This window comes from Melospiza melodia, chromosome 4 (assembly GCF_035770615.1).
Source record: "Melospiza melodia melodia isolate bMelMel2 chromosome 4, bMelMel2.pri, whole genome shotgun sequence".
Classification (NCBI taxonomy): domain Eukaryota; kingdom Metazoa; phylum Chordata; class Aves; order Passeriformes; family Passerellidae; genus Melospiza; species Melospiza melodia.
In genome coordinates, this window is record NC_086197.1 from 15,079,318 (window position 1) to 15,092,993 (window position 13,676).

At 41.5% G+C, this 13,676-nt stretch overlaps 1 protein-coding gene and 1 long non-coding RNA gene across 3 annotated transcripts in view; one reads left to right on the top strand and one right to left on the bottom strand.

Moving 5' to 3' along the window:
* The window catches only part of STAB2 (stabilin 2), an 82,833-nt gene that overhangs the window by 60,559 nt on the left and 8,598 nt on the right, over positions 1–13,676 (bottom strand). The window contains exons 5-12 of the mRNA XM_063153983.1: positions 13,090–13,159; positions 11,223–11,318; positions 10,143–10,268; positions 8,505–8,701; positions 7,630–7,763; positions 2,902–3,035; positions 1,290–1,372; positions 498–647 (exon numbers count right to left, since the gene is read on the bottom strand). Coding sequence (XP_063010053.1) covers positions 498–647; positions 1,290–1,372; positions 2,902–3,035; positions 7,630–7,763; positions 8,505–8,701; positions 10,143–10,268; positions 11,223–11,318; positions 13,090–13,159 — 990 coding nt within the window. The remainder of the gene's footprint in view (positions 1–497; positions 648–1,289; positions 1,373–2,901; positions 3,036–7,629; positions 7,764–8,504; positions 8,702–10,142; positions 10,269–11,222; positions 11,319–13,089; positions 13,160–13,676) is intronic.
* LOC134417131 (uncharacterized) overlaps positions 1–13,676 on the top strand; it is a 202,265-nt gene that overhangs the window by 20,669 nt on the left and 167,920 nt on the right. The gene's annotated exons all lie outside the window — the stretch shown is intronic.

Here is a 13,676-nt window from a genome sequence, read left to right on the forward strand (position 1 = left end):
TGCAGTGTACTGAAGCCTTCAGGAAACAAACAGGGCTCAGACAGCAAGGATATTTTCCTGTTATAAATAGAGTGTACTCATTGAACATACAAAATAGATATTTCTGCTCAGATGCCACTGATCTACTGCAAAACATGAGAAGTACTTGATTGATAAGAATTACCTATTTATTGAGTAAGTAATTAAGTAATTAAGTACTTATTTATTAATATGATAATTTATTGATAAGAATTGATAAGATTGACAAGAAGTAGTGCCAAGTCACTCAGCACTGATGCATGACTAAAGGTAACTTTTTTTTTTTTGCTGGTTTTAGTGGGAGCTTTGATGCCAGGGAGGTTTCAAGTTTGATTTGAGCTCCTTGTGGCCATGGCTGTGGTTTTTCCTAATTCCATTTATGTTCACCCTGATGTCTCCCTGCAGAAAGATCTTTCCTGCTCCTTGTGAAGGGAACAGAGAGCACTATCCCTGCTATGGGAGGCTAAAAAGCCACTTACCTTTTCTCCCTTTGATATCTCTCCTGACTTGCCAGTCAAAGTATATAATATATTACCATTAGTCAAGCTAGTGGTGTTCAGTTGACCTGCAATTATATGGAGTTTAAGGAAGTACTGGGCTTTCTGTTTATTTTTCAGAAGATCCTTTACCTAGAAAAGCAGAGGAACAGAAATTTATTTCAATGCAGGCTTTATCTAAAAAAAAAAAAAAATCACGGTGAATGCTTTTTTGTTCTCTTCAGTTGTTACATTCTGAAATTACATATTTTACCATAAAGTGAGGTGAGGGGGTCTGAAGAAAGTGGATGCTCTCTTGGTTTTGGTTCAGCTCACATTTTATCCTTATGTGCCTGCATGAGCAGCAGGTGCCTCCAGAAATGTCCTGATGTCAGTGGAAGGTGCTATTTACACATCAGTCTCTTTTTTGTTTTTTTCACTAAAGCCATTATTTTTTTTATCCCCCTTTTGTAAAAGGTGGTCTGCAGGCCTTGCTGCTGACAATTCAGATCTTAGTCCAACCCCTGGCTCAACTGAATGAAAAGACTTTGAGCATGGTCATGTTAAACAATCCAAAACTTAGCTTGGGGTATGACAGTGTTCCACCCTAACTCACCAAATTATTTTGTTTTTCTTTAAAGTGGGAAAAATGTGGCCTGTGGCCCCAGATTTAAATGTGACTGGAAGTGTACTAGAGCAAATTGTTTTTATCTGCTGAATCAAAACACAACACAGATGAGATTTCTGCAGAAACCAAATCCCCCAAATGTGAAACCTTTCCTCTTGTTTACTTACATTTGTGCCTTTGAGTCCCTTGTTTGTTGGTACAAGCACAGTAAATGGTCCCAGAGTGCTCAGCTGCCATTCATAGGTATTTTCTTATGAGAAGAAGGAATAAAAAAAGTTTAAATGCCTATTGAAAACCTCATTTGCCAAAGGGACTGTGCAAAGCTGTGAAGGGAGAATAAGCAATAATAGTATCTGATTATTAAATATTAATTTAAGGTTCTAAGGTGCAAGCCATTAAAAGATGAGAAAACAGATTGGGGATGTGAAATACAGGCGCTGCTGCACATTTGACACAAAATGAGGCAAAACATTCAGGATGCTTCTGGCAGCCTGGATTCTGTGGCATGCAGGCCAGAGCAAGGATACAGAACCAGCAGCTTCTTTGGGGAACATTTAAATCAATTCAGTCTCTATGGGGTAAGAAATATGCAGCTGATAACCTGCTGGTACTGCAAATATCAGGTAATCAAAACTAGATGCACTGAAAGTTAATTAGGATTCATGTACTACTCAGAGGCTATTTCTGTATCTAGGGCAGCAGCAAGAGAGACCACTGGTTCTTCAGCTGAGGGCATTGAATATTTCTGATATTCAGCTCTTTTTCTAGAGGCATAAAATCAGAACTGAAAAAATCTTTACAGTTGTTACAGGTATATTGTACAGCGAATAGATCTCAAAATTAATATGCTGTCCTACAAAACATCTGTAAATTCTTAGCTTTTGGAATACATCAGTGTGGAGTGAACATGTTTTAAGTTAAGCTGGTTAGTGGTTAATGTGTCTTTGTAGCTTCTGGCAAGTTGATCATATGGCACATTTATGTCCAAAACTTAACCAAAGCACATGAAATCTGGGTTGTTGTTAGCTCAGCAGGCTGGGCACTTTTCAGACATGTGAGGAGAAATGCACAGAGAAACTGCACCTGAACTCTCAGTGCTGAGCCAATGCATATTGATCCTCAGCACTGAGCATGAAAAGCTCTACCAGGTTTTGACCTTGGCCAGCTATGGGGGATTCTTATTCCTTCTGTTCAGGAGTTCATGGTCTTTATTTTAATTACTGGGCTCTGTGGGAATGAGGAAATTATATTAAAGAGAAGGATTTCCCCCCCCCCCCCTTACATTTACAAGTTAAAGTCCAAGATCCAGCTCAATTCTAGCAGTGTTTGTTCAAACCTCAAATTTTTGGCCATAGAGAAGATGATGAAGGCTGTTAGGTTGTTCAGTCCACCAGGTAACTGGGAATGCCAGTGGTTTTGGTGGACTTATGTGTGCCATTCTAAGCAAAATCTTTCTCCAAAACACTGGCGGCAGGGAGAAGTGGGGTAACCCCACTTGTCACACTGTGGGGCGAAATCCACTGGTGATGTTAAATGATGTGTGAGTGGTTGTGGAACATGTTTAGCACTTCTGCAATATTCTTGCGCTCTGCATTCATAGTGTGAGGAGCAAAACAGCTTCAGGTGGTCTGAGGGGCTTTGCAGTGGGCAGCATGTGTGCTGTCATGCTGGGGGGAAGACAGGAGGATCAGCACCCTGGGCTCTGCTTTTGTTCATTTACTCACTGAACCTCCACAGCCTCCCAAAAAACTCACTTCTTTACCAAACCAGGGCACTCACCCATGAGCAGGAGGCTGGATGTCAGCTTGCCCTGCCACTGTCCTCCCACTTGTGCATTCAGCTCCTGGAGGCGCTCCACGATGTTCCCATGGCACACGAATCCATTCCCCACAGAGCCCTCCTGGCACGTGCACCTGAGGAGGGATTGGCATTTCAGCTGTGCCTCTCAATAAACTGGCACCAGGTGTCACCTGCTCCTCCTCTGAAGGCATTTCCAGGAAACACTGGTGCACTGGGGTTAATTCTCTGCTTTTGCAAGCTGTGAAGTGTGTTAGTGGGCAGGAGACAGCAGTGTCTGGCTTGCAGGACCTTTGAATAGAGGCAATATGCAGCCTCTGTTTCCAAAAGTGTTGTGGCTGCTGGAGCCCAGAAATCTACTGAATTTACCTGTGGGGGGATAGAATGTAAGAGAATAGAGATAGTGCAGAAGGCAATCTCACCCCTGAGGAGTTGCAGCTGTGCTAATTGCCAAAGATTAGGAACAGCCCTGCCCTTAACAGGCCACAGCTGTGTCCAATGAGGATGAGTGCTATAAAAGAGTGGGTTAGCTGGGTGAGGAGAGGTGGAGTTTGTTGGCTGTGTTGTGAGGAACTGTCCATGAGAAATCACCAAGAAGGTATGGAACTTTTGCAAATAAGATAAGAACACCTATTCTGTTTGTGGATGAGAGAGCAGAGAATAAATGTGTCAGGTGTGGCTCTTGCAGCAGGGAGTCTGTTTTGTGAAGAGCTCACTCGTGGGATTTGGCAAGATTAATGGTAGTTAAGGGAGGTGATATTGTAGCCACATTTCTCTTCACAGAGAAAAGCAAGGCACAATTCTTCCCAAGAATATTTCTGAGATTCACATTCTCTGAGCCTCAGAGAAAGGAAAAACAATTCTTATCTCATTTGCTGTGCCTGTGTTTGTGCAAAAGTAGAATGCAGTATGGAGATTGTTTACCCAAAGTGATGGTGTTTGTTTCCTTGGCCTATTAGGGCCAAATGCATGTATGTGTAGGGACTGTGGGCTGACAGTCACAAGATTTTGTGCAGTTGTGTGCAGTGTTGAGTGCCTGGCAGATTCTGTTTAGATGTAATGTAATATAGTATACAATAATATAGTATAATAAATTAATTAATTAGCCTTCTGATGAGATGGAGTCAGATGCAGCATTCTCTCCTCCTCGTTGGGGGCAAAAATATCTTCTGTAAGATAGCAGCTCATCAATCTGTGCAATAGCTGCATTGGTTTTGTAGAAAAAGTTTTTTTTCCTTTCAACACGACAGTGGTGGTTTGTTACCCTGCCCTTTAAGTAATGCCACCATTTTGGGCATTAATACTTTTATTTTTAACATTATATTTTTTTTTCTGCTGTAGCACAAAATCTTGTGATTTTTTAGATGTAGGTGTTGCTGCTGCTGTGTCTCTTCTGAAAATGGAATTATTCTGTAAATAGCATCTGATATGTAACACCCTGTCTGTTTCCTGGGGACTCCAGCCTGTGGGGGTACCAGTGGGCTGTGCCTGGCCCAGTACTCTGGGTGCCTAAAGCAGACCCAGGTCACAGTGCCCATGAAATGGACAGACAGACACTGGATTAACAGTGCCCTTCCCAATTAAGTCTGCAGCATGTTCAATATTCATATAAGCTCTAACCACAATGGTTCATCTCTCTGGATATTTGTTTCCTAGCGGCATCACTGGAGAAGGAACAGTACTGAGATGCCCTTTCTATAATTGCTCATTTGCATGTGCTGGTTGTTAAAACCCCACCTCTGCCCCTCACACCCCACAGCAGCACCAGCCAGTTGCCAGACCCTCTCCTTTTTCCCATCTATGGTCTCTGCTGCAGCTGTTTCTCCAGTCAGAGCAATGTTATTGGAAAGTCCCAAGTCCCTGCAATCTGGGGAGCTGCATACAGGCTCAGAGGAGCATTGAGATTTTGGCCAAGAGTGTCAAGCTTTGACTTTGTGCCTGGGTAAAAATGGCAATCTGAAAGCAACCTAAATTTTTAGGATGCTATTCTGAGGGTGAATCCACTTCTTTGTAAGGGGATCTCTTGAGCAGAGAGAGCATGACTGTGGAGCCTGGATGAAGGGTTTACAGCTGGGAGAGAGGTGCAGCTGCTCCTTGGGAGCTGATCCATTTTTTTCTGGTGGGGCAAATATTGCTGAATTGCTGTAGGTAGCTCCCTTCCCCTTCTGAACAGAGAGGAAAACAGCTGAGGCTTCAAAGGAGCTGAGAAATAGCAAAGTAGAAAAAAGGAACTACCCTTGAAATATGGCACAAATCAGATCAAGGTTTCAAAATAAAGCTCTCTTCTCTTTTTCATCCAATGTTCATAAAGAAGCAGGTGTTTAAACGTAATGACTTTTTGGCTATCATTTCTGGGGGCACAGTGAACTGCAGAAATGCCTGCATGGTTTGAAACTTCTCTTCTGAGGACAATACTGCTCATAACTGTGCAAGCATCCAAGTGACATAGCTTGGATTTGTGTGCCAAAGGAAAGCATTGAGCAGTTACAGATTAGCACCTATTGCATGGGATTGAGCTCTTCAACCTGTGTGCTTCCTCACTCCTTCTGATGGAGAAATTGATTTTCTGTGGCTGGGCATGGGGAAAACCAGCAGGACTGGAAAAGATGAGAACTCTCACCACTTCAGCTTATTCAGGGAAGAAAAAACTCTATTTCTCTGGAAGAGGAAAGCTCAGCTTTCTGTCTCCATTTTACCAAAACCCTCTATAATATGATAGAGTTTTGGTTTATGAAGCTACTAATTTCCACATTGAAGACCTAGAGGAAAAATAAGAGTGGCATTAAGAGAAAATAATAGAGTTTAACTGGCAGTAGGGCAGCTCTCCTTGGAAACCAGAGAGGTTATGATCTAATATGCAGTGTAATTCTGCACTGGTTGGAGCTTCATAGCTCCTGGGCAAGGCTGAATGTGATCACTGTGCTGAAGCTACAACAGAGAAAGGGTCAGCACTCATTCAGGAAAAATCTGCATGGGAACATAAGACAAAGGCAATTGTGATTTTTGAGGAGTTTGCTGTGTTATAGTCACAAATCAAATGTTTGGGGTTTTTAAATCTTTGCCTGTATGAGAGATTTATTCATGTACAAATAATTTAGTTCTGGAGAAAGTAGAGCTGTCTGTGTGAGGAATAATAATAGCACAACTGTATCCTTCAAAAGAGCAAACCAAAACAGAAATAGAAAGGAAACAATGCAATTTTGTGGCCTCTGTTATAGCTCTGTTTTAGAAAACAAACAAACAAAAACAACAAAAAAAGCCCTCCCAAAATACACTTAAAATCTGAGATGCAGCCAAAATGCAGTCTGTCACTTATCAGATCATATTTTTGTGCCCACAGTTACAAATTAATGTTTTTCTTTTTAAAGTTCCTCTTTCATAAAAGCATTTTCCTTAGCTCAAGTTTTATTTCAATCCCACTCTATTCTTCTGTACTTTTTTTGCCATTAAATACCTTTAAATAGATGATGTGCAGGGAATTTTTATTGTTCTATTCCATCCCCAGTAATAAATTTTTCATTTTCTCATTCTAAGATTCTCAAAACTTTCTCAGCTTTCAAAAATTGTTTTAAAATGGTGAAACAGTGACTAATTAGGGGAAAAAAAACCTCCTGATTTGGAATTTTATTTCAAAATTTCAGCTGCTGTTGTGCAGTATGGCAGTACTCTATACTAAGTGTTGTGTGAGTCTGTAGTGAGCAGTTTGAGTAGCATGTTTTGCTGTAGAAGAGAGAGAGGGGATATTCTAGATAAATTTCTTTGAAATGCACAATATCTGATGCAGAAGTGATGCTGGTATTACCCAGCCAGGAAAGCTGCATGGTGACACAAGGGCTGGCAATGAGAATATTCTCCTGAGAGAATGCTTTCTGTCCATGGATCTAGGTGATAATTTGTTCCTAACTTACAATAAATGGCCTGTATTGTCCTTCACGTTCAAGCTCTCAGCTCCCAAAAACTGTTGTTTCAGGCACTTTAACCCAGTACCTGCCATCGCTGGGCTATAGAAACATTTAAACCAAATTCTGTGTTTTAAGAGAGCTTTGTAGAGTTTAGTGCCACCTGTGCCTTTTTCCTAACATCCATGCACAGCAAAATGCAAGTCTGCCAGAGGTTTTGCAGTTTCCCCTTTGCCTGACTCGAGGTTTTTAGCAATCTGCTGGGGTTGGTGTTGCTTTCACAGCCTGGGGGGCAGATTCCCTGGCTTTGTCTGAATTAGTGCACTCAGAAGGGGCAGGGCTCCAGTGCTAGCCCATAATTAATGCTGATTAATTTTCAGCATGCTGCCTGGTGTGTTTCTGGCCCACACCAAGGAGCATTCTCCCTGGCAGTGCCCAGGGAAAGCATGTGCCAGGGACTGCTGCCAAGAGAAAGTTACTCTGTTTTGGAAGAGACTTTAGCTGTGAGACAGACAATGCTGCTTGCCCTGAGGAGGAGAGAAAAGAGGTTTTGGCCCCTTTTATTTACTAGTGTAGAAATGACCTCTGAGTGCTTTAAAAATAAAACTTAATAGGTATTAGCAAATGGCCTGCTGAAATCTATCACTGTGTTAATGGCCCTAACCCCATTAAATCTTGTAATTTGTCCTTGATAAAGAAGCCATTAAAGATAACTTCAGGAGGTGTCCAGCTACAGGATTTGTTTTAGCAGCCTTTTTACTGGGGAAGGAGGGAGAAACTATGGAAAAATTTCAAAAGCAAAAAGACTCACGTAATCTGTCCTGGTGCAACTGTTGAGCATTTGGCTTTTTTGTGGCAAGTGTTGTTTGTTTCACAGCTGTCCATCATGCTGCAGCCTTTCCCAGGTACAAAGTTGGTATAATGCTCCTTGCATTCACAGTGGGACTAAATCAGAAGGATGAGAGAGGGGAGAGAAAATTAGCAGTGCACAAATTGTGGATTTCAGCATAATTTCTGAAATGAGGGCTTGCACACAGTGTCTTAGTTGATCACCTGGTGAGTTCAGACACAAATGTAAAGCTTGTATTGGTACACACCAGCCTGTGTTTCAGCCATGTGCACTTCACTGAAACATGACCATGAACTGCAAAAGAGCCCTGAATGATCAAGTCCCTTTTTGGCTCTTCAGGGTACCCAAGAAAACCAGGCCTTTTGAAGCCTTGCTATTTTGATGGTGTGAGTTTTACACACAAAAATTGGAGCCAGTTCCCAACACCATGAATAATAAGTAGTCTTTGTAAAGTGCTGTTCATTGATTGTTTTCAAAGACTCAGATTGCTTCTTTCCTAAACAACTCAAATTTAGACATGTTTATGTATTACCAGTATAAGGACCCTGCTGGTTCTACAAGTCCCCTGTGTCAGAGAGACAGAATTTAACAGGGAGAAGATTTATTTCAGTTGCCTCCATTTTGGGAGGGCAAATCAGAGTCAAAATAGTCACAGAAAAAACAACACTATTGCCTTCTCTATTTTCAGAGAGGAGCTAAAAGGACTCCCTCCTGGTCAACAGCAGGGTTTAGGGTAAAGTTAAGAGCAGCATTTGAATTCCTTGGGAGCTGTTTCCATACCCCATGGCTTCTTTTTGGAGAGGAAGCATTATTTCTTTTTGGGCAGTCACACTGACCTTTCCTGGCCCATCGTAGATGCAGGTGCTGGACTGTGCAGGGCAGCCCCCGTGTGCTGCCTGGCAGGGGTCTATGGGCAGGCAGATCTCACCATCCCCTGTGTAACCTTCTCCACAGGTGCACTTGTGCTGGTTTGGCCCCAGGTAAACGCAGTCGGCGTTAGGATCACAGACCTTGCTGGAGCACGGGTTGATAGCTTGTGAAGAAAGGAGAAAAGTAAATGAATCATTGCCCACTGTTCTAAAAGTGAAGACAAGGGTTTACCAGAGCACCTCCATGCCAAACAAAGCCTGGGCAGACTAAACTTTTCACAACAGCCAAGTCTGAAGTGTTGTGGCCGCGTGGAGATGGGAGGGAGGAATGTGTTTATGCTAACATAGCAACCAACTGTTTGCTTTTGAGCAGAAATGATCTCTTAACCTGGCAGATCGAGCTATAAACAGATTAAAGCATGTAACGTGCTCATTAAAACATCACAACTATTTCCTTGTTCTCTGCTGGGTTTTAACTAGAGAAGGTCAGGTGGGAGGTACGAGGTCTGTGCAAGCTTCAAGCACATGTTAGATCAGTTGGAAAATATTTCTCAATACAATAGGCCTTCACTGTTTTCTTTCTGGTAGTTTAACAACATAATGTCATCAGTTCAGCTCTGTGGAAAGCTGTCCAGCAGGTACTTTAGTCCTCCAAACTCTTCTGCTTTCAAGATGGCACTAGAAGCTCACTAGTTATTTTCATGAACCATTTTTTTTTTTTGAGGCAATAGCATTGCTTGTTCTTTTTAAAATCAAACAGTGCTTGGAGAGCATCTTCTCACACCTCTGTGTCCATGTTAGGTTACAGTTAAGCAAATATTGTATCTAGAAGGTGGCATGCCTTGGAGACACCTAAAAAGTGATGCTTCTCACTGTTTTCCCCTCTTTTCTCCCTTGATTTCCCCTCAGCTGAGACTGATCTGAGCCAACCTCTTCTAAGTTGTGCTTCCAGCATTAGTTTAAACAATATTCTTTGTTGCAATTAGTCTAGAAAGAAGGACTGGTACCATAAGACATAAAGTGAGTAGGGAAAAAAAAATCTGACTCTTAAACAGTTAATTTGGGCATTGAATGACAAGTTGAGTCTATAAAGACACCTCTAAGGTAGATTTTACCTGTAGCTGGGATGCTATCAGCTTTGTTTCATGAAAAACAGGAGGGCCAAAATGAACTTTACTTGTCTGTAGAGCTTGTGCTTGCTGATAGCTGAGCTGTCACAGGATGGATGCTGAATAAATACAAGCCCTTGGTTGCTGTTGTTAGGGAAGCAAGCTCTGAGGCTGAGCTGTACCAAGCAGAGGGATGTGAGAGCAGTGGATTTGTAAGCACTGATGACCCAGTACCCACCTAATGTGTTTCAAGGGAGTTGACTAGCTTTGGTCTGATTGCATTTAGTCTGCATGGACTGTAACTAGTTGGCAATTGGATGGATGGGCTTCTGAAGTACATTTTAGGATTTTGTTTCTTCCTGAAGGAATGTAGGTTGTCGTTTGCAATACCAACCCAAAACAAAAATTAGATGGCGAGATGTGGCTCAAAACCACATTCCATATCTGAGCTATAACACTAATGGTGGCGTATTTAAAGAACATGGGAATTACTCACGTTCACATTGGGTACCGTCCCCGTGGAAGCCGGGCAGGCAGGTGCATTCCAGCTGTTTTCCATCCTCCCCTGAGGCAGCACACCTGGAGTGGGCAGGGCACCTCAGTGCCTCACACTCTGCTATGGCTGAGGGACAGGGGGACAGGTTAAGCTGTGCCTGCATGCTCTCAGTCTTTGAGCTCTGTGTGTGCAAACCCAGGGCACTGGGAATATTTCTCTGCTCTGGGGTGCCCTGACCCCCAGGGGAGCACTGACTTTGACCCTCATTCATGGAGAAAGTTCCCTAGACTTCAAGATAGACCAGAATCCACAAAAGTGTGAAATAGATTATAGAGAGCAGTGTAGCTGTATCAACTGGTGAGAAGTTTAGGTTTTGGGATTTTTAGTATGTTGTGGATGGAAGCAAGATGGAGGGCACAGGGCTCCTCTCCTCACACAAGCACCTATGAACTAACATTACATTATACAGCCTGTTAATCACCACCATCAGCCTCCAATGACTTAGGCCAACATACTACCCAAACAAAGGCCTAACTCCTTGAGCATCCACTGAACAATCTCCTCTCCTCTGCTAGTGCTCTCATGCTGACTCCTGCCCCTCATGATCATGGCAAGCCAAAACCACCTAGAACAAGAACCTGGGTTTCTTTTTCATGCTTCTTCTTTCTTCTTCCTGGGTTTGGGTGGCATTTTGTAATTGAGTGGAAAAGTCTGCATTGCAGCAAAGTCTGCACTGGGGCTCTTTGGCATCAGTTATTGGGTTAGAAGGGAAAATAATCTAGGTGCCAGTTCTTAGTTGGATAGTTATTCTTAAAAGACCTTGTAATAAGAGATTGTTGGCCATTTTGTGCCTTGCTGCCGAACTCATGGTTGTGAGACTTTTTTACTGATAAGAAATAATCAACACCTGAGTCCAAGCATGAACTACTGTGTCAAGTGCCTTCAATCCAGACCCACAGAAACCAATAAGGTTCAGCCTGTGTTTGGTTGCTCTTGCATGACTAACCTGAGACCAATTCATCCTCACCAGTCCCACCTGTATCTCAGCTGTTGAACACATCTGTAGAAAATGCTACTTACGCTGGTCACAGAGGAGCCCTTTGTATCCAGACAAGCAAGTGCAGCTCCCATCCCCTGCAATCCCACTGTTGCACACTCCGTGAACGCAGCCACAAACTGCAGGGAGAAACGGAATTGCTTTGCTGAGCAAGGATGGTGCTTGGAAAGCCATCATTGCTCATAGCAAGGTGTGTCCTGGCTAGCAGCTTTGGCCAAACCAAGCTATGACCTGAGGCCTGAATTTAGGGTGAGGTGATCAGTACTCGCAGTTGCATACATCAATAAATAACATGAATTTTTGAAGGCTGTTAACAGCCCCAAGTCTGAAAATCTGCAGAACACACACTGTAAACAACACTCGTTGCTAATGTCATAAAACTTGTGAAATTTGAGAAACAATCTGAATCCAAAATGGGATATAATGTGTAACATAGACCTCTTTATTATCAGTTAACCTATTGTTTGATTTGCTTCAACTCTGTATCTCTCATGAACCCTAAGAAGAGATGAGATTTAAGACCTTTGTTTTCTCTTCCCTAAACAGAATTTATTTAGTTAAAAGCATAATTTATCACTGTAGAAGTCTCAGACTTCTCTCTTCCTGTAGTATCTCATTTCTGGTTATATTCTGGTTATAAACCCAGTGACAGTATGCACACAAGGTGATGCATTCACAGTCCAGGCAACTACGAGACCCTTGAAAAATAATTTTTGAAGCCTTAAGTATTCTGAAAAAGCTTTATAACTGCTTGAATTATGGTAATGATGCTTTTTAAAAAGGACATTCAGAGTTACACTTGGTAAAGTCCAAAAGAGGTGCAGAATTGTATTGCCAACTTCATGTTTAAGCTGCAGTGATGTAGCATATCCTCTTCCCCTTAAAAACATAGCTTGTGTTCATGCAAATTACCTGCACTAATTAACAACCTCCTACCTATCTTAATAGACATAATAAAATAAAATAGACATGAAAACCAGGAATGTCTAAGGTATTACTGAAAAGCAGCCACAAATGAGCACTGTTTATATTTTATTAATTTTAGAACACTTGGAGGAGCTCAAATATCTGACAGCTGAAGTATAATATATTGCTTAAATTAATATGTAATTGAATCCTCCAGTAACAACTTGAAAAATAATTACATTTATGATATTAAATGCATTCAAGTACCTTATTTTCATGAAAATGTTGGCTCAGTTACATTTCTGTGTATCAACACTGGCATCCAGTGGACATCTGATAGAAAAAGGGTCTTTGAGCCAGCAGTGGTGTAGGATTAGTGGAGAAAGGCTGACACAGATTATTTAAATTGAGACCCTTTGAGACTCCTCAAAAATAACATTATGTAGATCTTGAGGGAAGAAAAGGAGTTTTTACTTTGAGATAAGCAACTATTACAACTTAAGAATAAGACTATTTAAATTTTTTTTCAGGCAGTTTTCTGGTTTTTCAGCATGATTTTCAGCAAGGGTCAGGAAGGTAAAATAGCAGAGACCATTAAGAAGCAAGCAAAAGTGGAAAATGCTATGTGCATATATACACTTGTGATACATAAACATTTTAGGAAGTGTACCTGGCTTCAATTGCTCCTTCAGACTTCCACTTCTGATAGATGTGTGGCTAATCAGCGAATTCATCAACCACCCAAACCCCAAAACTAAAATAAACACATCCTTTATCACACTTTTGACAGAACTGTGGATCTCCCTGGCACAAAATAGAGCAAAGAGCTCTCTTTCCTTTCCCCATTTTGTTCTCTGAGGCAGACAGCAGCTCTTACTGGGAACTCTTTGGGCCCTCCACCCATTTCACTGTGATTTCTTATAGTCTGAATACAGCTTTCACTCCCTTCTTTTCCCTAATCAAATAAAGCAAGTTCAATTTTACCTGATGTGCAGTCAGGACCGAATAAATTGTCTTCAGCACATTTTTCACAGGCTGTCCCACCAAATCCTTTCTGTGAATCACATAATGGAAATCAAAACTTAAGTTTCTCATCTATCTTTATACAGACAGATATATGCTTAGCAGGTTGAAAACAGCATCTTTTGCTGCCAAAAAAAAAAAACCCCACGACAGTTTCAATCAATAGCTACCACAATCTCGAAAACATTGTCTTTTGAACAATCTTGCCCCCACATCTTTTAAAAAAATACTTTGTAGATCTTCAAATCAGGTGTTCTAAGTATCAAGGTAACAATAAAATACAATAATCAAGCCTAGCGTACAAATCAGGCTTACAATTGTTGGGTTGTATTTTCTGGCTGCTTCTATCTCTGTCTCTTTTTCGTATGTACCCAGAAGAGTATTTTTGATGTAAAGTAAGGATGAACCAGTAGAGGGGGAAGTAAAAAAGATTAATTTTTTTAAACTAAAAATCTGTTTGCCTGAGGTTAAGCACTACACCTTGCACTCTCAGCAAAGGAACAGTGTATGGAGAGTATTGCCCCATGTATAAGTTCTTTCTATTTAGG